Source organism: Seriola lalandi, unplaced genomic scaffold (genome assembly GCF_002814215.2).
Source record: "Seriola lalandi dorsalis isolate HSWRI2012SDOR001 ecotype SW California unplaced genomic scaffold, Sedor1 jcf7180002054559, whole genome shotgun sequence".
Taxonomy (NCBI): Eukaryota; Metazoa; Chordata; class Actinopteri; order Carangiformes; family Carangidae; genus Seriola; species Seriola lalandi.
Genome location: NW_019525112.1, coordinates 510,564 through 534,914, shown reverse-complemented (window position 1 = coordinate 534,914; position 24,351 = coordinate 510,564). Strand labels below are relative to the sequence as shown.

The window sequence follows — 24,351 nt, the reverse complement described above, 5'->3', positions numbered from 1 at the left end:
ATTTCAATGAAACTGGAAAAATAGTTAGATTTCTGATTTAAAAATGCACATGGATCTGCATTTACTGCCAGTTCCATAAGTGTGCTACAGATTCTTGTAACTTGAAACCGTCCTCGTCTTTAGCGTCCTTGGTTTGAGTTTTTCAGCCACAAGATGGAGGCATTCATCCACCTGCCCTTACTGAGCTGCGGAAAAGCAACTCTAATAGATTTCCAGCAAATCCAGAGATTTTTTTCCAGGTAAAGTATTGTAAATATTTAATTGTCTTAATCCTAATCAAAGGTCTATTTCCATTCCTGTCAATCACATCTCACAGTCATCCTCAGAAAATTGATATTGGTCATTTGTCATGCAGATGGTTCAGTTGTTATCACATTAATCAAGCATGGAACTTTGGGATGTCACAACATGGTTTGATATATGTGGGGGACATTGTACGACCCCAAATACAAACATGGGATCAAAACCAATCACAGCATTGATTGGGAAGTCATTGATCAGGAGTCAGTGGATGGTGGGAGAGAGATCACATTTAAACACAGAAGATAAATAGATGGAAGATAAACAGAATGAACAAACAGTTAATTTAAAAAGTATTTTTAATGATTCATATTTAAAAAATCATAGAAATAAAATTACATGAATCAACATTGGTCAGATAAACTATTAAAGGATAAACAAGGCCTTTTTATATGTTCCTTAATGCCTGCACATCCAGGAAAAACCTAAACCAAGAGTGTTGCTGTCTGACATCCCTACCCTGTACATATGGTCCAAGTCCATGTGTTCTCACTGAAGATGTAAACCTTAACAGATTCTAAACATTTTTTTTTCTTTTTAAACAAATTAAATTATTTCCTATATCAGCTCAGCTCTCTAATTTTTAATAAATTCTACTCAAACAGGAGTGAATAGTGCATTTGCTGAGGACTATTTTCAGCTGCAGATTCATACACATTTGGCGCACCAGTGAGTCTTTACAACAACATTGCAGTGTGTGGTATTGAAATGTGAATAAACTACAGTTCTCATGTCAATCATAATGGAGGAGCATATTGGCCAGTGCAACACTGTGATGTGTTTTTGTTGGGGTTTTTTTTTGGTATTTTCATTGGATTAGCAGATTATGACAAAAATATAAAATAAAAATACAGACTCTCACCAGCCTTATCTTTTATATTTGATTTAAGAGCATGATATATTGAAACTACATAGGACCAACTGCTTATGTGGAACTAAAGATGGGGAAACAGATGGGGTAAAGAAAATAACAACTGTAAAACCATGAAAATAAATGATTTAGACCAAACCACAGGTGATCATGTGCTGCCTCTTGGTAAGCAGGTGGTATGGATCTCGTCTTAAACAGGAAATGGGCACAGATCCTGACTCTCATGTGTGGTGATGTAACTGAGGAGGTCAATCGCTGTCACAATGCCAAACAGGATCTGCCTCTGGCAGGCTGACCCATCAGCCTCATCTGGAGAGAGACAGACGACTGCAGTTATAATAACATTACTGACAGAAGAAAACCAGAAACACAAAAGGATAAAGAAAAGAAAGTTATGTTACTTGTTGTTACTTCACTATGAAATACTGAAAGGGGATATTTGCAAGTTTTGTCTGTTGCCAAACATGTTTTCTTGCCAGGAGCGGTTGGTGGTGATTGTTGCTTGACAAGAGCTTCAGTCGTTGTTTTTATAGGACAAGAGGTTATAATAAACTCTCTGAGCAGCGCTATGTCTTCAGGGCACAGCAGCAAGTAAATAAAGTCACAACAGCTTGGGCTCTGGGAAATTGTAATGTGAATTTTTCAATATTTTCTGACACTTTACAGACCAAACAATCAATTATTAGATTAAAAATAACCTGCACATAAATCCATAATGAAATATGTTAACTGCAGTCTAAGGATAAATAAAACTGTCTTTAAGTCTCATAAACGCACACTATGGCCATATTAAGGACACACCTGTCCTATTTCCAAGCATTGATGTTCATCAATGCTTGGAAATAGGACAGGTGTGTCCTTAATAAATAGCAGTTGAGTTTTATTATATTCACAACCTGGATCAGACCCCTAACTTCATGTCTGCTATAAAATATAGGCAAAAATACCAAAGAAAATAAATGAATGAATAAAATAATGAAATGGATAAAATATCTTACACTGGGTGTGATCATGCACCACCAGGGCGATGTTGTCTGTTTCGAGGATACGGGACAACTTGTCCAAGCTGTCCGTCAGGCGCACCTGAAAGCACGAATGTAACGAGATTAGTACACAAACAGTTGTATGTTTACATGTCTGCCATCCGTGTTGTCATGTTCCTGTGCTTCTACTCACTGACCTGTTTGAAAGTCTTGCAGAACACTTGGCTGACAGCGTCTGAGGGTTTTACCTTCCCAGCTGACACAGAGGACAGTATGGTTTGCAGGGTCACCACCCCCAGGATCACACTGAGAACACACGAACACACACACACACACACACACACACACACACACACACACACACACACACACATATTAGAGGACATTACAATGACTTACATTAATTTCCTTGAGACCTACTCTAACCTTAACCAAGAGTATGATTTGCCCAACCCTAATGCTTACCCTAACTTTAACCTAAACCTAACTTTAAAACATGCCTGAACTTAAAATGTAATGATTTACATTATGGGGAAGTCCCCATAGTATGACATATTAACATATTAAGGTCCTCACAACAAGAAAATACCTGGACCACACACAACAAAATGCTTGTGTTTGGATTCGCTATCAGAAGTAGGGGGTGGTTGGAAATGGTCTAGTCTTCTTCATTTTCTGTATTCTCCACATACATAAAGGCAGTTTAGCTGCCAACACAATATAAAACATAGCATATATTTAACATAATATTTAATCCAATAATAAAAACACAATTTATATTAACTCTAACCCTTTATTTTCTCGTGATCCGAAGTCCGTGATGAAAATGAGAAAGATATTAACAAAAATCATAGAAGTTTCAGCTCTTCATTTTCTCTCTAGCGGATATATTGGATAACGAGGTAAAAATAACATCTGTGGAGCTTTAACCTGATGGAAATGTATTGAGGATAAACCAGACTGAATGTTTAAGTACAGCTCAGTGTTCAGCCTTTTTGTTTACATTTTAGAAAATCTGCATCATGGAAAGTCCTCTGCCGCTTTGGCTACTAGCAGTCCAGTCTCTGTTGGACACTATTCATATCAGTTTATATCCAAATAATGTCTTTGTATTCATTCGCATAATTTACATAAACATTATGAAGAGATCTACCCCGACTCAGTGACGACTGGGGCCTGGTCGAATGCTTTCTCCTTCAGGATCTCAATGGTTTTCTGGCAGGACACACATGGTAGGACAGTGAGGGGGGCAGACAGGTGTAGACTCTGGACAGTCAGGCTCCACCACCTTAAAGAGAGAGCGTGAGACAAATATGTTATTCAACACTCATCTGTGTGTTGGATTAGCTCTCCTTTTATAGAAGTGGCTGATTTTTATTCATTTATTTTACCAGGGTTTGAGGTCCATCGGAGCCTCCAGGCTGAGGAACCCCCTCTCATACATCCACTCATCACGCAGGAATTTGGACCTGGAGGCAAAACGACGAGCAGAGCAGTTTGAACGGATAACAACACAGAGCAGAAGTCTGAAACAAATCAGGCATGATAAAGTCAGCTTGCACCTTAAATTGGTCAGATTCAAGATTTTCTTTAAGGTTGTGGATTTAGTTGTAATTCCATCTTCTTCTCACATCAAGACAAAGTGGTGTTTAGTTTTGAGCTGAGTAAGAGGTTTAAAGACTGTGGGATGTCGTGTTTGCCAATGGGTTTAAGATGGTGACAGGAAACTATAGAATCCCTGATGTGATTTTAGGTGATATTTGTTGCCTGTCATCCTGCAACTCTCTCTGCCCCCATTTCCTGTCACTTCTACACTGTTCTGTCTAATAAGGGGACCCCCCCCCCCTTACATGTAGTTGCGGATGGAGTCGGCCAGAATGACCACACAGCGCTGTCCCTCCTCGAGCTGCTGAGCAATCTTCACTGCTGCTGCCATGGCTGAACCAGAGCTGCCGCCTACAGCAAAACATACGAAATATCAAACATATAATTAAGAGGGTGTTACAAACCTCCACGACTGCGCAGTACACTACCAACAAATCCTTATCTAGTTAACTAAGCCGGTCAGGATGAACCTACCACACAGAAGACCCTCCTCTCTGATCAGCTTGCGTGACATGGTGAACGTCTCCATATCGTTTGATTTATACCACATGTCAACAACCTGCATAGATGTGTAAGGGAGGTAGACACGTGATTATCGCTCTGTATGCAATCCGTGCTAAATCTTACATGTACAAATGCACATGTGCACAAATACACTCACACATCTGTCCAAAACTGTGGGGATGAAGTCATATCCAATGCCCTCCACTTCATACATAACCTTTGTTTCATTCTTCTCCTTTGATTCAACCAGAATGGAGCCTTCAGGGTCCACACCGACTATCTGAAAACAGACAGGGCGGCATGAATGAATGAATGAATGAATGAATGAATGAATGAATGAATGAATGAATGAGCAGAAAATATGTCCATGTCTCTTCTGATATATTGGGTTGACAGGAGAAAACTGAATTGAATTGAATTAAAAACTCTTTACCTCATGTCAAATACACTGATAGCAGTAGAGAAGTAACCTCATCTGTACAACATCGCTCGCTCTCCACACAAACATGTAGTTAAATAAAGATCCATTCAAACAGGTTCTTAAAGACAACAAGGTGCGTCTTGCCTTGACGTTGGGACACCTCTCCTTCAACTTCCGAGCAACACCTGTGAGTGTACCACCTGTGCCGGCTCCAGCCACCAACATGTCCAATTTACCTGAAAGGTGAAAGGATTTTCTTCTCAAAGCTAAAAAAAAGATCCACTGTTGAGTAACAACAGTTATTGAGGAGTACAAAGGTTACACACAGTGCGTTTTGGTGCGAAACATTGAATATACATATATATATATATATATATATATATATATACATAATTTGTTGGCCATTTGAATGAAGCAATGAATCTGAGGGGAAAAAGTCAACTTACAAATGGACATTTTTATCAGGTCTGCTGTTTGTTGCCTTTTATTTTATTTGCTTCAGTGATTAGATAAGTTATCTTTGCAGTAATGCTACTACTGAAAATATTATCGCATTTAAGCAGCAGAACTATAAACTCTTTTCTCAGAAAGAAACTTGGTCCACAAGAAAAACATATCCTGATTCTGTCGATGAAACGATATTTGGACATTTGCTGAAAGTAAAAAGGTCTGATGGTGTTGGACTCATCCTGAACACAGCCATTCAGTTCCCAGTACTTTCTCTGTATCACTTTTAAGTCTGTTCGCAACTTCTTCACCCATTTTCTAAGCAAAAAAGCATTTAGATTAACAAGGCTACTGTGAGATCACAATTCCACAGTCCCCCAGTCAGTCGCACATGTATGGATGCTGCTGCTGAGTGACGACCACAACTGTTTATTAAAGCCAAAAGACTGTCAGTCCTTCAAAACGAAAAATGAAAAAGAAGAGCACAAACCATCGCACTGCTCCAGTATCTCCTCAGCTGTGGTGTCATAGTGAGCCAGGGGGTTGCTGGGATTGCGGTACTGGTCGAGGACGTGGGAGTTGGGGATCTCATTCTTTAGACGCCACGCGGCACCTACGTGAGATTCTGGTGAATCGAAAGCTGCAGATGTAGGTGTGCGCACAATTTCTGCCCCGAGAGCTCGCAACACATCCACCTAGAACACACAATTCGATTAGCTAAGTGCTCCATAATGAATTATTTAAAAACACGTGTTCATTTAAAGAGCCGCTTGCCTTTTCCATGCTCATCTTCTCAGGCATGGTGATAATGCAGCGATAGCCTTTCACCGCAGCTGTGAGGGCGAGGCCAATACCTGTGTACAGGCCGCATTCTTTCATTATGCAGGTAACACCGTGTTCAGCAAAGATGAAGAGATGAAGTCGTTGTACCTGTGTTTCCAGAGGTGGGCTCGATGATTGTGTCTCCTGGTTTGAGGATCCCGGCTCTCTCAGAATCCTCCAACATCCGCAGGGCGATCCTGTCTTTCACGCTGCCTCCTGCATTGAAGAACTCACACTTGGCCACTAAACACAGGCACACATATAAAAGAACTGAGTCATTGGATGTGTTTAAAATTGATTTAGAGCCCTTAACTGCACTTTGCCCACCGGTGAAAACTGACCAGTGTCAAGCAGATTATGCAATTTGACCGAGCTGAACTAATTTTGGACATTATATTTGGGGAAGGCACTGGGTCGTCCAAAAGTCCAGAACTTCTCATTAACACACTCCCTCTACTTTTCACAGACAAACACAGTCACAGTTCTCAAAGTGCACTAACACCTGCTAATTACTACAAATTTGGGACGGCTACAAGTAACTGTGGAGGGAACTAGAGAGTAATCCCCGTCATGTGAAAGCCAGACAAGTATTGAGTGTAAAATCCTTTGTCTCATTAAGCCATGGGAACAAACTACAATTTCGCTTTTATCAGTTTAAGAGAGTATAAAAGGGATTTTATTAGGAGGCTTAAAATGATGCCTCTGATTCCTCTGTTTCATCCTCACTGAACCCAAAAACCTCAGTGAGCTGCCAGTTCGAGATGGTGCAGCTGAGGTTCCATGAAGTAGCAAAACCCCTTAATGTTTTCAAGTTTCATTTTAATTGCAGCTGTGCTTTTCTCTGTTGGTCAAAAGAACGACTCGCTCATTTTCACTTTTCCATCCGTCTCCTAAGACAAATCCCCAACGGTCACACAGTGGGCAACATAAGGCCACGAGCGACATGATACCTTAATGTTCCCTTCTTAACAGGTAAGCAGGAAGCCAACAGGGAAGCAGCGGCATTAACAGCCCCTGATAAAAGCAATGAGAGCTGTTCTACTTCCGTGTTTGACTGCATGATTTATTCCCTGAAAGAAGACTGGCTTGTACCCAAAGACAACAGGCTATACTAAATAAGACTTCACACTCTAATCTTCTGTTGCTGAACTACAGTTGCATTCAGCCAGCACTTGGTTTTTTTCCAGCCCCACTGAACACAGGAAACTTGTCAGCTAACTTTCTCTTCCAGGAACAATAATGCTGTTGTTACAGGCCAGAGGTGTCTCGAATTTCTGAAAGAGGAAAACAAAGTTTTACTCATGTGTCCTGTTCCTCCTCATCATAACTACTATCTCTCTCACAGCATTACTAGTATTAAACTAAAATCGCATGTACTTTGATATGAGAGAGCTGAAAGCCCCAGACAGTTGTTTCTGCGTGCCTGATTATTATATATTGGTCTTACACAAAGAATGTACATAATTGTATGTTGTGCAAAAAAGTGGAGGTTTAATCATTTCCTAAGCATTGTATTTTGTTATCATTGATATGCAAGCTCATATGGATGTGTGTGTCACATCTTAGCTCTGCAGATACGCCAAGTTTTTACTCACAAATGTCGCACTTGAGTCCAAATTCCTTTGGGATTTTGTTCAAACGAACCAGCGGTGTGTGTCCAATTTTCCCGAGGATGTTGGGGAGGATGCTGGGAGTCCCGGTGCTGTGATGGACGGAAGAGAAAATACTCCATCAGCTGTCTGTACATACAATACACGTCACCTTTACCTAATGACAGTTTGGTGGAAATATGCTCATGCCTAATCTAAACCTGTTACGCGCTGACAACTAATCTTTCCCACAGTGATCATGTTGACACAGGTGACTTGGCAAACACAGGTGAACCAAATTTATATTGGAAAATTACCAGAGAAGTTTCTCATCTCTATTAAAGCTATGAGGAAATGTTTATATGTGTGGGTCCCCATGCTGTTTGTTCTCGTGCACACACTCCCGGACACATGCAGGTGATGTGATACACAGTCCATCCAATGGCTCTTCAGTCTGGGTGTCTTGTAGGAAGCGTGAGGAGCCTTTTACTTGTCTGTACTGAGGGGCCTATTGTCTCAGAATCCGTCCACGCTTACACTTTAGTCCTGCTCCCACTTTAGATAATTCAACAAACTGCCACTGATTTATTTTCATTAATATGACTCTTACCGTTCTGGGTGACAGTGAGGTGACTCTGAAATTGGCGCACCCAGCCTCCAGGTGCACCTGCTAGGCAAATCAGGACGGATCCAGTTCCTCCGATCGGCAGTCACTCCTTTGTTCTCCATCTCACTCTCACTGGTTTTCCCATTTTCATGGTACGATTCATCTGCAACTTCGAGACAGCCGTTATCTCCATTTGCATATAACCTGTCACCACTGGTGACAGTTGTGGCATCCCCATTCACACCGGAGGACTTTTGACCCCAAGTGGCATCTGGGTCAGCTGCATGTGGGCAAGGAGTGGGAACACTTTCTGAAGATTTACTTCCAGAAACAAAAGGCATGGCTCACCTGTGGGCAGATGGGACAGGTGATCCAGTCACACATGCACATATACAACACCTTCAGACTTAAATGGATAAACTGCACTCTGGTTCTACCTGAATCTGGCTAAATATTTCATTTCTGTTATGCTTAACAACCCCCATGTTTCCTATATCATTAGCTGTACTTTAGCTAGATTTGTGTCAGGAAGTTAACATTTGCCAAATAGTAACGTTGTTTGAAGAGTCAAGTAATAATGAAGAAATTCTGACATTGAAAGGAGCAAATCTTTGTACTAACACTGTTGGATTTCAGCCACTAGAAGCACAGAGCTTGCCAACCAGTCCTTTTTTATTACATAACAGATGTGACATTAAATCAACATATCAGTGGCTCTCATACAAACATCCAACACACACATACACATGTCGTAACTGCTTTATGTTTGTCTGTATCTTTGTCCACTATGTCTATTCAATTTATCTTCCACATCATAATTTGTCTTCTATGTCATCTTGTCATCAAAAGAAAATCAGGCCAAATAAAAGTTATACAGTGAATTTGATCAGATCTGGAGAAAAGTATCACAGGACAGAAAGAAAACGTTGTTTATTGTTCTGAAAAAAAGAAATCACTATCTGCTAATCTTGTCAAGAGGCAAGTCTGATGCTAAAAGACATTTAACACCTTGGCTCTTGTTGTTATCCTCAGATTGTGACAGTTGAAAAACAGTGGTCTTAAATATATCAAAGAGTTGCTTCCATCCAAAATTCACCTCTCGTTTACTTTATTATTTACACCTGTTCATTTTCTACTGTGACATGTCAAAATCTATTCCATGAAAAAGTCCTTTAGGATGAAAGGATTAATAGATTAACTGACCATCAGAAAATCAACCTGCAACTATTTTGACAATCAACTAACCATTTTCAATAAAGGAAATGGCCAAAAATTCACTGGTTGCATTTTCTCAAATGTCAATACTTAAATATTTACTTAAATTAGTTGCTGACCTACTTTTGTTTCTATATTTCTCTCATACAACGCAGGTGGGAAAATTTAAATCGCTATAAGAACTGTGGGTCATTATTTCATCCATTAAATAATTTGGCTTTTAAATCAATTTCATTTAACCTTATGTTTCAAACTGGACAAGAGGAAGCAAATATAGATATCTAAACAGCCTATTGGTCAGTCTGTAATGATGCGGGTTTAAATTTCAAATGTGACCAAATTTAAATAAATACGGATTTTCTGGTCCCAGGTATTTAAAATAACACTGATTAAATGAAAATGACGCAAAAGTTGCGTCAGTCTTTACGGATATTTGAAGTCCCTTTCAACGTTACTTTAAATAAAACTGGCTCCATGTAACTTAAGATCACAGCAATATTATCTTCTGCTTAGTAGTGATGGAGAAAAGATGCTGAAATACTAATAACTAAAAGCGTCAATTAAAGAGCCGTGCACTCACCTGTACTTCAGAGAAGACACCGGCAGCTGCGTGTCACTGAGCCTCCACCAACACACAGCCAGGCCCCGCCCACATCCCCAGGTTGAACCCACCTGATCACACTCGACGCTGATTGACCGCTATTGTGTCGCAGTTTGTTTTCCCCATTGTGCTTCCCGTCGCGCCCCCTCTCGGTGGTCAGGGTACTCACAAGGTTAAGCTACGGAGTATGAACACTTCTTCCACCACCGCTCATAATGCAACTGGCACTGGCCTTTGTCAGACGGTTTTAATTATTATTATAACACATGTATTTGAAGTAGACTTTTACTTTATGGTACATTATCATGCCGGAAGTAGCCATTAGAAGATGGTAAATTGTGGCCATGAAGAGATGCACATGGTAAGTAACAATACTCAAAACAGACATGTGGCATTCAAACGATGACTGATTGATATTAATCATCTGCTGCCTCAGTAGAAATCCAGATTGATCAGACCAGGCTGTGTTTCCAGTCTTCAGCTGTCTGAGCCTGTCCCCTCTGCAGCCTCAGAGAATGTGGTCTTCTGCGGTCGTAGAGCATCATCATTAACTGAAGCCCCTCCCCAGTTATCTGCATGGTTTTATTCATTGCTCTGCAGCCATGATTGGCTGATTAGATAATTGTATGAAGTAACAAGTGCACAGATGTTCCTCATGATGTGCACACTGAATGAACATTACAGCCTTTGAATGATTAAATCATTTTTCCAGTCTTGTCTAAGTCTTGTTTCTTTTGATTTAAGGATTGGAAGTTTGAACCCTGTGGGTAGTGCTATGTGTTCTGAGACATATTTAGTGCTTTTCAAACAATGATAAGATCAATAGAAATTAACCTCTTTGCTTCTTACCGTTTTAAGTGATCATGGAGTTTAAGTCCTGGTACAATTTTGTTATCTGTATTTGATGAAGCTATCTGAATGTTCGTTAAAACAGAGACCTCTGTGCAGTGAAATGAGTTGAATAACAAACTGCATGTTAAGTTTAATAATCGTCAGTGTGTACATTTAGTTCTTACTGTATTCAGTCTGACTTAAACAGGAGCAGGCAGCTCAAGCATCAGAAAGCACTGCCTAATGTTTGTGATTTATGCTATGTAATAGTAAATAAGACTCATAAATCAGTCACATTAAGTAAAAATTTTCAATTTAATGAGGTGAAAGTCATTTTCAGAAATCAAGAAAAAAAAGTTCATCAATGCTGTCACAGCTTCAAAAGCGGGTACCTTTCAGTTAGTCCTAGAATAGATATGGTAGGGTACAAACTTAAAAAAAAAGACTGGGGATGGATACGGGGACAAGTAGTCATGGCTTGTGGTTCAGAATCGTCCTGAACGCTCTCTGTCTCTGGAGCGGCGTCTCTCGTGGTCACGGCCACCACCTCGACCTCTGTCTCTCGAGCGAGACCTTCTCTCTCTTGATCGAGAACGAGACCTATGACGGCTGTGGAAGTGCAGAGGGATTGATTATGAATGCTATAACACAACAGGACTAAACAGGTAGGTTTGACCAAGTGCCTAAATGTAAAGGTAATTAAGTTTGTACCTCTTCCTCCGGCGCCCATAGAGCTCTCTCCTCAGTTCACGTGAGATGGGCTTCAGGTGCATGAAGTTACAGAATCCACCACGAGTGCATTCCCTGTGGAGAGAAGGCAACTTAAAGTAGGACTTCATGACAGAAGATTCACATCTGAGGTGTAACAAACAGAAGTTTCACTCCACAGCCACAACAGACATACACACATGCACCGACATGGAGACAACTTGAACAAAGACATGCTCCATTCTGTTGTCACACTTAACAGAGATTGAGCCGGGAATCTATAAAGATACGATAATGACAAAGTGTTGGTATGGCACTATATTAGTATATTAGCAACAATTTCAGTAACATTTTAGTAACATTATAATGTCATGATTTTGGAATAAATATAAAAATATTGGCTAATGTTATCACAGTGAAATTATTTCACTAATGGACAACAAGCTCAGCTCAGAATGTCAAGAGATCCACATTGAAGTGAAAACAAAATGTTCTTAAACTGATTTGGACGATTGTTTCGATTTGCTGTTGGTCAGCCCTCGACTGCTATCTAGCTACATCACACAGGGCTGGGGTGCACTATTTCAGGAGGTTAAGTAACATCCGGTCAAAGCGGTTCTCTTTCTCTCTGCCCTCATATCCTGTCATTGTTCTACTGTCGCCGTCAAATAAAGGCAAAAATAGTGCAGAAAGTACTGGAACAGAAAATGATGTGTACAGGCAGCTTATGCTACATCGTTATTGACCAACATCATTTATTTAACTTTTCCTAGTTAAATGAATGTACATACAGTATATAAGCTCTATCCCATCTCGTAGCACTCACCCCATTTCATACTGGCGACAGCAGGCTTCTCTGAAGTCCGTGACAGGAGAGAGCTCAGCATGGATGGGCTGTCCATTAAACCACCGGTTATTTAGGTCTATCACGGCCTTCTCAGCATCCTCTTCATAACGGAACTATAAAAGAGACAAACAGTGCAGCTGAAGAGAAACATCACTGGGTCCCAACTAAAAACCATGGTGTTACTGTAATGGTAACACGGATTTTTTGCTCTGACACTCACCTTCACGTACACATTTCCTACTAGGTGGTCCCCGAGGTTGTCACATACGTTCATTTCCTCCACTTCTCCATATTTTTCTTCCATCTCTGTGAAGACTTCCTGAAAGGATGGTAGAGAAAAATGAAATGCAACGTTACATATTTGAGTGTTGACTTCCTCATAAGAAGTTAAAGTAAATGTACCAGTGACAAAGTGGTGTGGTCATGACAACCTTCACAATGGCATGAATTACCTCAAAAAACTCGTCATAGTGCTCCTGCATCTCCATGTCGCTGATGGCACCTAGTGATTATAGAGAGAACAATAACTATACATGGATAGTAGTTTATATTTCTGAAAACAAACAAACTTAATGAAAATTTTATATTCTGACCACCACATCATCATCATTATGTCTTGCCAATTTACTGAGCTAAAACATTTCAATAACCTCAGGGTCTTAATGCAGGTCACAGTCCAGTATCATCCTGTTGAACCGATAGTGTAACATCACCTATCGTGGGCTTTAATATCATCCTGTCTGATATCTCTGTGACTGTCACATACTGCCTCTCATAGTAGTCCTGGACACCTTTGCTTTAGACATTTTTTTTGTTTTTTTTTGCATTTAACTTCATGTCAGACCATTTCCCACTGACACAGTACAGCGCTGCTCTGATGACATGCTGACAGCTGTTCTATTAATATTTTCTTACAGTTTCAGGTCCTAAAATACCACTATGCTGACATCGTTAAACCTGTCTACTTTATTCCCAAGTCAAAATGTGGAGCTCTGCAGTGTGAAATTTTTCTTTTTTTTTTTTCTTTTTAAATCCTTTAAAATGAATATGTTCTCGCATAAGGCCCAGTGTCTTAATTGTCAAGATATGACAAGTGACGAATAAGTTTACATTTAATAATGTAATTACTGGTAAATTAAATGTCCGTGCAGCTAGAAATTGTTATGCCAATTTAAAACTCTTCTGCTGTACCATAACAGGTAGACAAAGAATACATTAAAACAGCTTTATGATCAAATGATGAGAAAATTATATTTCTCACAGATCCCTGTCATGGGTTCAAATACTTACAGGTGAGGCCATCAGCAGACTGGGCACTGTTTTGAGGGTTCCGGTAAATGTTCAGGAGGGCAATTGTCTGAAACACAAAAATGTAAATTTTCGGATGATTAGTTTTGATAAGGGCTGGGCATCAAACCTTGGAAATTCAAATTACAATTAAATGAAAATAACTTGGATTGTAAAGTACACAATTCAGATTTTGAACGCAAGCACAGAACAAGGTACTATAAAAGAGATGTTGAAAATATCCTTTGCTATCTTCTGCTTACTTATTAAAGACTTTCTGTAACAATTCTGTAACTAATGATAATTAAATTCTCTCAAGGAGCAACCTCCTACCCCACTGTGTTTATTAGTGTATAGTGTCAGACCTATTTGAAGGCAAAACAATTTAAAACACAACACTGATATTAATTCTTTATTTGGCTACTGTTTGTCCAAGTCATTAAAGTATTCATCACCCACAATATGCATGTCAGGTCTTTCCTAAGAAAAAAGTTTAAAAAAAATATATAAATTACATCTTTGGACATTTTGGAACTAAAAGGTATGACCTTACCTGGCTGAATGTTGGCTTGTTGTGTAATCTGGAGCAGCGGTCTCCATGTCGACAGGCACCAATTTTAAAATAAAAAGAGCAGTTGACTCTGTGGAAAGAGAAAATTATGAAGATGAGATAAAGTTGGGACTTGAAAACCTGCATGTGAGGCCAATTCTTTGGCCAGACAGACGCAACTATCTTCTAACAGAACACATGAACATATGAACACAATTTTCCTTAAGAAAAGCTACAACTGAAACAATCATGAACTACAACTGAAACAATCGATCGAAGTAAATGTTCCCCTATGGGCTTATCTGCAATGAGTTATGGCCTTAGTATTCCCCGAACCCCAGCAGGCTTACAAACAGCCCTTCTGAAATTTTTCTGATATATACACCTTGGTAAATAAGAAACTTAAAATAAAACAGAATTATTTTGTATTTATCACACCCAAAATTCCCCATTAAAAGTAAATGAATACTTTTTTCTTATAATTTTCAAGCTGTACCATTCTGCAAGGAAACAAATAACTAATATTTTGGCAAACTGGGTTTATGCATGTCAATAATGTCAGATCAAAGATTACTCTGATTTGGCAAAACTGACTAAACTGCAGATGTGATTTGGCTTTCAGGAGGTAGTCTAGTCTTACTCCTACTGTAATACACCCTACTGACTGTTACCATGTAAGTGTCCACTTATTGACATATACCCATCATGATATCTGGTCAGATTTGTCATCTTGTTGACTTATTCTTAGATCATATTGTTCTTGGTTTAAATAAAAGGATTTTAGCATTAAACAAATGTATTTAGACAAGGTTATTGTAATTGAAAGTACAGTTATTTAAGTAAAAACTATAGGCTGAAAATGGCCTACTCTATAATGGTAATACCTTGAAGTACCCACAGTACAATAAATCTGTGAAAAAGTGCCTGCCTGTCCTCAGGTTATCAATAAAATCATGGTTTGGGCATTAATCCATCAACTGATTTCTAGTAACAAGCAAAAATGTGTCCATCACACCAAGTATCGAACAAACTGCACAGTACCAGATATCTGGTTGTAATTGTGTTTGCTCTTAACCACACTCTTCCTGATTTAACTAAAAAAGAGTTAAGGTTTAGACCATCTATTGGAACAAAGTATTTGTATGACACTGATTTATAAAGAGGAAACGCGTGCTAGGAGGAACAGACATTGAAATAAATAAGTTTAGAAAGTGGTACGAAGATAACCACGTTGCGTGATGCTTCGTTCAGTTTCTGATATGCCTGGTCTCATTCATTACTTTGCACTTTCTAAACCGGTTACAAAAATTCAAAGATTATAAATTAGCGGTTGGGACTAAGACTCGGTTTACGATCATCATAACGCTCTCGGTTTGCTCGGCTGGTGCCTATCCGTGTGTTTTCCAGTGGAACAAAGACTCGCATCGGTTTTCAGAAAGTAACTAGCTTTAGCTAACCTTAACTGATAGGTAGATAGTAATTACCTATCACTTTTGCTCGACTTTAATCGGTAAAGTGATTCTACTTTAATTCATAAAAAGTAACTCGTTGTAAGCACTGCTCAGCACCCAGATGTTGTAGGAGCTAACGGTGGCGGCGCGGTATTTTACTGACGTTAGCATGCTAGCATTATTAGCTAAAGCGAGTGTGTCGTTAGCAGCTTTAACTGTAAACACCACATATTGATATATAAAGTTTTAACGGTCAAAGCGGGCTTTGAAGGAAAAAGGCGAACAAGTGCGTAATAATCAACTAAATCGGCATTAACTACTTACTTATCTTTCTCTGTCCCAAAAATGGACGCCAGGTACTCTGCCATCTTGGCTGGCCTGTGTTCAACCAGCAGCAACAACGACCACACTTGCGCCCAACTCCTTCAGAATAAAAGCGGAACCTCTACAAATATGTACGGAGAAAACCAATTTTTGTAAAAAAAAAACTGCACATATATATTATCATTCAACAGTTTATTAGCCCAATTTTCAAATGTTGTGAAATTCAATAATTAATACACCTGCTGTGAATATTATCTCTGTGAAAGTTATGCATAATATACATTAATGAACATTATATAAAATGTGTAGTACTTGTTGACGTCTCGGTTGGTTTTCAGTCCATATTAATGGTGTTGTACTGGTTTTCAATGTGCTTGCATTAAAATACTACTCTTTGCCTCTAAAGTATCCTCCCACTATCATTCAAACTATAGGCTCCCAAAGTCAGCCAAATATTGTACAGAGATTAAACTTTGAGAATACATGCCCACTGTACGTGTTGCATTTGGTTAATACATGTGATAGTAAAAATAGCTTTTCCTTATGAGAGCGTAGAAGTACTCAGTTTCTCTATTTGCACATCTAAAGTATATCGTATATCAGTAGGTAGATATATCAATTAGGTAAAGGTACTCATTATGCAGTAGGTCTCTCTTTAGAATAATACATATTATGTAACAAAAATATAAACAAAATATAATATTAAAATAAATTAGATATTATATATATATATATATATATATATCTTACTGCTCTTACTTCATAATTACTGTTTTTATTTTGAAGGCGAACCGGAAACATTCGATAATATCGGTCACTTCCGTCTCAACAGTGAATTTCGAAACAAGAGTCTCTTTCATACTGTACATGCAGCTATGTATGTGTGATGTATACACGCTCCTCAAGATTACTCACTGTCAATATACCATCTTTAAATGTATATTAAAACGTTGGTTAAACCATGCAGTAAATTAACATAGAGATTTGAACTTGTCCAGTGTAAACTATGTGGGCTACTATTATTCATTGACTGCAAAAGCCTATTTTGTATTTCCTATAGTCTGTCTGTATTTCCTTATTATGTTAAATTGTAGGTTGTTTGGGGAGCAGTACAGTGCAAGCTGAGTGTGCATTAGCATTTTCCTTTTTAAGGATTATACACTTACAAATGGTGTGTCTTGAACTGCTTACAATATTCTATCTCTTCACATATCATCTTATTATGGTTAAAATTGTGACAAACCTTAGTGACCCCCAGGAAACATTTTTTGACAGACATGAAAATGGGGCATGTAAAAACCAAGTCATACCATTTGTCTAATCATAAAAGCCAAAAACAACTTTGTTTTTTCATGGAGATGCATTTATTTTGTAAACCTGACACATTTGTGCACTTAATCAGAGAAAATTCAATCATGAGTTAAAATAGAAATATAACAACAAACCAACATCATCACATGAACAGATACTGGATTGTCCATCAGATAATATTTGATAACAGAGCAAATGCAACAACACAAATCCTCAAATGATTCAGTAAATTCAAAGAGAATTTTGGGTGATTGACAGGCAGTTTGTTTCATCATTATTAAGAACATATGTCACTGAACATTTAACAGATTTAACAGTTTGCCAAGCCCATTCCTTACAAGTCTGCAAGAACAAAGTGACTAACCACAATAATCTGCATCCATGCAACCATCACATAGCCTCCCCAACACATTTAGACACAAAAACCTTGGTACCGATTTAGAACCAACGGACAACTGCTCCAGGGTTGAGAAAGCCAAAGGTTCTCAGTGCCTGTGTGATAGTTACTGAGATGGTAAGGGCCCCAAGCTGACTCCAGCATCTTTACCTAGTGTTGAGGTTTTTGTAGAGGGGACCTGTGTCAAAATGCAGTTTTAATGCCTTTAATATATTATGCTTGCATGGTGCATATTTTTTTAAAAGAAAACTGGCTGGTAAACTTTGTGCAAAGTGTATGTGTGTATGTAGGTGGTGGTGGTGGAGGGGACATGTGTGCAGGGAGCTCATAGACTGTATTTGGGGGAGACAGCTCATCATTGCCCCAAGGCCCTCTAGTGGGCTAATCCCGTCCTGTTGTAAATATTTAAAATAGCGTATTCGAAACTGTCTGCCCAGTTATACAGGTCCCACTTATATTTGACTTTAATAGTTTGTAGCAAACCCAAAGAACCTCAAAGACAAAAATCACTTCAGTTCATGAAGAAATGAAGGATAGTGAAAACTGTATGGAGAATGTGGGTAATGAATTTAAATGTGCGACATTTGACTGTGATGTGAAACCATATTGGCTACTATATTAAAACACACAAGTCAATCTGATGGACACGCATGTGTACACAGAAAATATAAATCAAATGCACGGTAAATTAAAGACGACTCTTGCAGAAACCTGAAATGTTTTCATGTAGATCTTAGTTTTAGATTTAACTTTAGTCTTGCCGGTTAGTCTCCGCCCTCCTCAGTGTGTGTAGTTCACCAAATAACTTGCATGATACGTCTCGACTGTGAGTCAATTTTTGGCTGCTTATCCACCACAGTTGAATATACTCCAACATCTTTGAAGGCCTGAACTTTGAAAGGTATGGATACTTTCGGAGGAAGACGTTTGATCTAAAGAAAGTGTTCTAAATTGTGGTCATGTACGGGTCTTGTTTGTCGTGCTTGGACTCTTCCCGCTGTTTTGTAGCTCTCTAGCTAACTAGCTGTTGTTGATTTTTTAGTTAGCTTCGTGGGAAGAGGCCGCCTACCTTCAAGCCAGACAGAAAGCTAAGCTACAGTGACTGCCTTACACGACTGCTTCTGATGCTTTCTCGTTTTCTGGAAATCAGAAATAACCTTACAAAGTTAGTTACACCACTTTAGTGTTAGCCGAGTTGCTAATTGTAAAGGTGCCGCGGCACTGATCATCGTCCAGCCACAAACACACAGTGCGTACACATCCAGAGACGATGAGATCTGCCTTTTAGTTCATACTTCTCTGTTTAGTCGCAGTTTTTGTCTAGCCGAGCGTTGTTTCAGTGTATTGTCGATATCGCAGTCGGTCTGTGTGTAAGTTTTCCTCTAAAACTTGGGGTTGTATTTATCGCGGCTGCTCTCGGAAGTCTTACGGCACTGTAAACCTTAGCCAGGATTTCCGGCTCCTTTCCATTTGCCCTATGCTGTTTTGTTTCCGTTTATTCTATTTCCGTTTTAAAAGTTTTCTACGTGCTGAGTTAAAGTGTGCTTTTATAAACATCTATTTAGGTTATGGGGAGCAACGCGGTTTTAGGATATTTTAACAGCTGTTTAGCACGCGGGGACCGACGGTTGTGTGTCGGGCTGCCTCGCCCCCGTGGTGCATTCGCTTGCAAAATCGTAGCTAACTTGGTTCACTGTGGACCAGCTTCGGCGCAGCGACACGTGTAGCCTGGTGTATAAATCTTAGTTTTGTGCGTTTTCCCAACATGTGTGTGTGATATGTAGTTATGTTTGCTGACTGTTTTTGGTTATTAGTGGCCTACTGGTTGGCCTTTTGACGCCAAAGCCTCGCCCTCGAGTTGGCTAACGTTAGCAGTCGAAACAGTCAGTGAACTGTCCCACACGGCCAATGAGGAGTCGAGGCTGAGAGGCCTTTATACTATTACTATTACCACTTATACTGAACTGGGCTGTTTCATATTTACAGCATGAGCACTTCACTTACTGCCATAAAGTTAAATGCAGAAGCCTAAATTCTATGTATTCTTTTTATTAAATGTCATGAACATCCATTAGCTAAACTTTTAGTTGTTTTAGTTACTAGATAAAAACACTCTTTTTTTGATAACAGAACATTTTGAAGATTTAGGGTATGACAGAAAGTTTGTAAGAAGACTGTATTTTTAATTATAAAAAATCACACATAATAGATAACTATAATCATATAATATATAAATATACACACATATATTTGTGAGGACATGAAGAACATCCAGTTTTCACAAGTGTAGCCATTATAACAAGAATCACAACATACTTTTAGTCAAAGTCAAATAAATGAACAGAAGGAAAACTACATATAAACAGACAAGACAAAGAAGAGCATCCCATACTCTCCCCTCAAACCCCCTTTGATTTATCACAGAGGTGAAACATCAGAAAATAATTTATGAAGTTTGTGTTTATTAACTGTGTTTATGTATATACAGAAGTTTACCTTGAGAGCTAAAAAACTGCAAGAAAAAGATAAAAATTTAGAGAAGATTAACAAGAATGAAGCGGTATCTAACTGATATGATGAATAAATGTGTATTAAAACTATGAGTGACCCTACCTATGTATTTGTTGAATAGAAACTTAAGTCTTTTTAATTTGAAGATTAATTCAGGGAATCTTAGAAATACCACTTAACTTTAAAGCTGTACAGTTAGTTGATTGATCAGTTAGTCCAATACAATTTTGATTCAATCAATTAATAATTTTTTGTCAATTATCAAGAAAAATGCCAAACAATCTCTGGCTCTAGCTTGTCACATATGGAGAGTTGCTGCTTTCCTTTTAAGATTGTTGTTTTGAAGCCACTGTTTATGGTGCTATTTAACAAAAATATCCAAACATTAACATTGTAATTGTTTCTCTCTTTTATATTTTGGTCTTGATAAGTAACTTCACTGGATTGCAGTTAACCATCTCTTTAATTACCGTCCTACAGCTTGGCCCTCTGCATAAAACAGAATGTCTAAAAGTGAGCCAGAAGAGATGATAGAGATCGAGATCGATGAACGGGAGAAACAGGCATGCCTGGAGGAGGGGTAAGTAAGATGGTAATTTGAAGTGCATACTCATAACTCTAACTGCACATTTACAATTCTTTCCCCTCTGTTTTTTTCCCCCCTACAGTGTTGAGGAGCAGACGATCACTGCATCCGATTTGATTCAGCAAGACATCGACATCAATGAGCCAATTGGCAATTTGAAGAAGCTTTTGGAGCCCCGTATCCAAATATCACTGGATGCTTATGAGATCTGCTTGCAGGACATTCAGGTAACAGTGTGCATAACAGAGCCCATTGATATCTCTTTATGATTTTATAGTTTTGTTACTGTTACCTGAAAAAAACAGGGTGTGTACTGCTGGTTTTATAGTCCTTCCTTCAACTGCTAAGTATCCTGAGTTGTCTCTCTCTTGACTTCTGATATCTGTTGTGTTCTTATTTTTAGCTTCACCCTGACCACAGCCTCTTCGACCAGGGAGTAAAGACAGATGGCACAGTGCAGCTCAGCCTGCAGATAATAGCCAAACCAGGTACTGAGCTAACAGAAACCATGACACAATCCATACAGAGCTTTTCTCAGTGGAATGATGTCTTGCTGTTCGTGTCCAAATCTTAATCATTTGTGTTTTTACCCTTACCCAGGTGAGGAGAAGCTGAACATCTTGGAAATAGTGAAGCCGGTAGAAACAGTAGAAGTGGTGATTGATCCAGATGCAGCAGGAGAGGAGGGTGCGCTGGTGGAGGAGGGTCAGCTGATTGCTGTGGAGAGGTCTGGCCTCTCTGATGAGACGTCAGAACAGGTTACACGCTGGGCTGCAGCACTTGAAGGCTACCGCAAAGAGCAGGTCCGGCTGGGAATTCCATATGGTGAGGAGCCCAAAAATGAAACATCTTACTATGGTGGAAAACAATCCTTAACGTGCTGACTAATAAATGTGGTTGTTCATACATGAGGATTCTCTCTCTCCCCTCAGACCCCGTGCTGTGGTCGGCTGACCAGGTGATCCACTGGGCCGTGTGGGTGATGAAGGAGTTTAACATTGACGAGATGGAAATAGGCAGCATTCACATCCCAGGTCGAGAGCTCTGCGCTTTCAGCCAAGACGAGTTCCTTCAGAAAGTGCCCAATGGAGAGATACTCTGGAGTCACCTGGAACTCTTACGCAAATGTAAGGAGTTGTAGGTTTAATGACAGTTTGGTTTTTACCAATTTGTACAGAAAGAATCAAGTTTGAGCTTTATACAAAATTCAACTTATCCCTTGTATATATTTCAGATGTGTTGGCCAGCCAGGACCAGTCTGGAGGGGACGCCACAGTCACTATTGATCAACGTAAGTGTTCTAGTGAAATATCTGCCAAAATGTTAAACTTTTATACTTAACAGTATTAAACCCGCATTTGTAAACAATAGCAAATCACAAGTTGCTCACCTTAGTACATTCTTTTTCTCACCCACCGAGATGCAAAGTGATTTTAAAAATATAATATGTGAGAGAGAAACGATCATTTCCTTGCACATCTACTTACAACACAGTCAAATAAGTATTTATTTCATTAGTCAGACTCAAAACTAACTGACTAACTGATTTTGATAATCGATAAATCATTTTTTTTTTTTTTATCAGTTATTTTTCAAGAAAATATTTCAAACATTATCTAGTTGCAGTTTCTCAAAAAAAAATGTTGTCACATATGATGTGTAACTGAGTGTTTTTTGGGTTTTGAATTGTTGATGAGAGCAATTTAAAGAACTCACCTTGGGCTCTTGAAAATTGTGATGAAAATTTTTGACTGTTGTATGACCTGTCATACTAAAGAATTGTGAAAACAATTGGCAGTTTAATCAATAAGGAAAATAATATTTAGATGCAGCACTTCTCAAAACATCCACTGTAACTTTTCCGTGTCTGTCTCCAGCTGTGCAGATAATCCCAGCTCAGGTGAGCACACCTACCGCCATAAAGGTACTGAAGCAGAGTCGTGGCCCCAGAACTCCACGTATTTCAGGAGGAGAGGAGCGCAGCTCACCTGGCAACCGCACAGGTAGTACACACTACTGACAAGGACTTTTTATGTCCTTTGTATGTAAGCATTTGTGGCATGTAATTTTTATGACTAATTTGACCGTAAATGCCCTGGTGTTTCTCTGGTGCCAGGTAACAACGGTCAGATCCAACTGTGGCAGTTCCTACTGGAGCTGTTGACAGACAAGGATGCAAGAGACTGCATCTCCTGGGTGGGTGAAGAAGGAGAGTTCAAACTCAACCAGCCTGAACTTGTGGCTCAGAAATGGGGCCAGCGCAAGAACAAGCCTACTATGAACTATGAGAAACTCAGCAGAGCCCTCAGGTTTGCCTCCTGTTTATTTTTTAAAGGGGTATTGTGGCTTAGTATTGCCCTTCAATAATGTTGGTGGACTTGTGAGAGACAAGGTCAATGGCCAAAATCAAAGCAGCAGAGGCCAACATGTCCTGACTTTTACTCCCTTATAAGTCGAGCTCCAAAAATAATGAATCCTACATTTTGTCTTTCAACATACCTGCTTGGTAAACACCCACAGCTTTCAAACTCCAGCTGCAAAAACAGGCTGGTGAAACCCCTGAGAATAGAGGACATTTTACAACTGTGTGACAGGCCGGGTACTACACAAGATGAGGAGTTAACTGATGTTCATGTGTAAAAATTATTGAAATGTTCCTTAAATCTATGTGTGGATGTCAGGATGGCTTGTTGAAATGCGTGTATTAGCTCAGTAGTATTGGAAACATTACCCGACATGTTTAATATTCTCTGGTGGTGATGTTTGACTTTATCTGGGCTTTGCACAGTCTCACTTTCATCTTCTCCTGTAGATATTACTACGACGGGGACATGATCAGCAAGGTGCAGGGCAAGCGCTTTGTCTACAAGTTTGTGTGCGACCTGAGGACTCTGATTGGCTACAGCGCTGCTGAGCTGAACAACCTGGTGACTGAGTGTGAGCAGAAGAAACTGGCTCGCATGCAGATGCACGGCATTGGTCAGCCCATCACTACAGTGACCTTGGCCACGACACTAGACAAGGACAGTTGAAGGAGGCCGCATTACAGCGCTCTCCAGCTGCCACAGGCAAAGTTAACTCTCCACCGCTGACTGGAAATCAAATCAACTTTTTTTCTTTTTTTTGACACAGCTGTGTTCAGCAAGCACAGAAATGCAAGGCTGATGCCCGATCAGTGTGGATTAACAACTTTGTCAATGTCTTTTAGTCCAGTTAGACTGAGGCAGGTAAAACATTTTTTTTCTTAGCTTTTCTTTAACTCTAACCAAGAGAAGTGTGTTGATGACGAGGTGGGGAATGTTTGAGTGATTACTGAGTGATGCTGTTGTGCATGTGACTGAATGCTTGAACGTGTGACTGAAAACCGAGTTATGAGCTTTGTGTAATGTATTCCTTGTCTGTAGTTTAGGATTGTTTCCATTGTATATACCGGTACTTCATGTTTTTGATAGCCACAAGGGCAAGTGTATTTTCATATTTTCCATTTATAGAGCACCTGTTTTGTATTTTATTTAGTGTTTGTTCCCTAAATTGTTGGACCCTTTTTTGTCCACTAGAGGGAATAAAGTGGCAAGCATTTTTC

General features: G+C 39.3%; 3 protein-coding genes across 6 annotated transcripts; 1 reads left to right on the top strand and 2 right to left on the bottom strand.

The window, feature by feature from the left end:
* Window positions 1-581: 581 nt before the first annotated feature.
* Window positions 582-9,980, bottom strand: LOC111662096 (cystathionine beta-synthase-like). 3 transcript variants are annotated; one of them, XM_087176488.1, is made up of 15 exons: window positions 9,945-9,980; window positions 8,153-8,497; window positions 7,549-7,655; window positions 6,062-6,196; window positions 5,906-6,003; window positions 5,622-5,826; window positions 4,829-4,920; window positions 4,421-4,543; window positions 4,234-4,318; window positions 4,005-4,110; window positions 3,546-3,623; window positions 3,308-3,442; window positions 2,352-2,460; window positions 2,170-2,254; window positions 582-1,480 (listed from the first exon to the last, which is right to left on the bottom strand). In XM_087176488.1, the coding sequence occupies exons 2-15, from the start codon at window positions 8,488-8,490 to the stop codon at window positions 1,362-1,364; spliced, it is 1,815 nt and encodes a 604-aa protein (XP_087032614.1). In that variant the 5' UTR covers window positions 8,491-8,497; window positions 9,945-9,980; the 3' UTR covers window positions 582-1,361. The 3 variants fall into 3 exon arrangements, with proteins under 3 accessions (XP_087032614.1, XP_087032615.1, XP_023271614.1); XM_087176489.1 differs by having other exon boundaries at window positions 5,906-5,964; XM_023415846.2 differs by having other exon boundaries at window positions 5,906-5,985; window positions 9,945-9,978.
* Window positions 9,981-11,092: 1,112 nt separating this feature from the next.
* Window positions 11,093-16,053, bottom strand: u2af1 (U2 small nuclear RNA auxiliary factor 1). The gene is made up of 8 exons (XM_023415811.2): window positions 15,964-16,053; window positions 14,192-14,279; window positions 13,642-13,708; window positions 12,804-12,853; window positions 12,572-12,670; window positions 12,331-12,464; window positions 11,508-11,600; window positions 11,093-11,405 (listed from the first exon to the last, which is right to left on the bottom strand). Exons 1-8 carry the CDS (start codon window positions 16,005-16,007, stop codon window positions 11,282-11,284), a joined length of 699 nt encoding a protein of 232 aa, XP_023271579.1. The 5' UTR covers window positions 16,008-16,053; the 3' UTR covers window positions 11,093-11,281.
* A 2,396-nt stretch (window positions 16,054-18,449) lies between these two features.
* gabpa (GA binding protein transcription factor subunit alpha) lies at window positions 18,450-24,350 on the top strand. 2 transcript variants are annotated; one of them, XM_023415975.2, is made up of 10 exons: window positions 18,450-18,572; window positions 20,663-20,762; window positions 20,851-20,995; window positions 21,172-21,256; window positions 21,369-21,593; window positions 21,701-21,895; window positions 22,003-22,059; window positions 22,646-22,771; window positions 22,885-23,077; window positions 23,581-24,350. In XM_023415975.2, the coding sequence occupies exons 2-10, from the start codon at window positions 20,686-20,688 to the stop codon at window positions 23,798-23,800; spliced, it is 1,323 nt and encodes a 440-aa protein (XP_023271743.1). In that variant the 5' UTR covers window positions 18,450-18,572; window positions 20,663-20,685; the 3' UTR covers window positions 23,801-24,350. The 2 variants fall into 2 exon arrangements, with proteins under 2 accessions (XP_023271743.1, XP_023271744.1); XM_023415976.2 differs by lacking the exon at window positions 18,450-18,572 and adding an exon at window positions 19,179-20,097.
* Window position 24,351: the final 1 nt, after the last annotated feature.

Bases quoted from the DNA above. Each gene is read 5' to 3' on its own strand.
- LOC111662096 (XM_087176488.1), bottom strand. From the start codon at position 8,490: ATGCCTTTTGTTTCTGGAAGTAAATCTTCAGAAAGTGTTCCCACTCCT. The intron at 6,004-6,061 runs GTACAACGACTT...GCATAATGAAAG, and splicing joins GCCCACCTCTGGAAACACAG to AATGCGGCCTGTACACAGGT. The intron at 5,827-5,905 runs GCAAGCGGCTCT...TGTGTGTTCTAG, and splicing joins AGAAGATGAGCATGGAAAAG to GTGGATGTGTTGCGAGCTCT.
- u2af1 (XM_023415811.2), bottom strand. From the start codon at position 16,007: ATGGCAGAGTACCTGGCGTCCATTTTTGGGACAGAGAAAGATAA. The intron at 14,280-15,963 runs GTAAGTAGTTAA...CTCTTTCCACAG, and splicing joins TTTGGGACAGAGAAAGATAA to AGTCAACTGCTCTTTTTATT. The intron at 13,709-14,191 runs GTAAGGTCATAC...TTTGTGTTTCAG, and splicing joins ACAAGCCAACATTCAGCCAG to ACAATTGCCCTCCTGAACAT.
- gabpa (XM_023415975.2), top strand. From the start codon at position 20,686: ATGTCTAAAAGTGAGCCAGAAGAGATGATAGAGATCGAGATCGATGAA. The intron at 21,257-21,368 runs GTACTGAGCTAA...ACCCTTACCCAG, and splicing joins GCAGATAATAGCCAAACCAG to GTGAGGAGAAGCTGAACATC. The intron at 21,594-21,700 runs GTGAGGAGCCCA...CTCTCCCCTCAG, and splicing joins CCGGCTGGGAATTCCATATG to ACCCCGTGCTGTGGTCGGCT.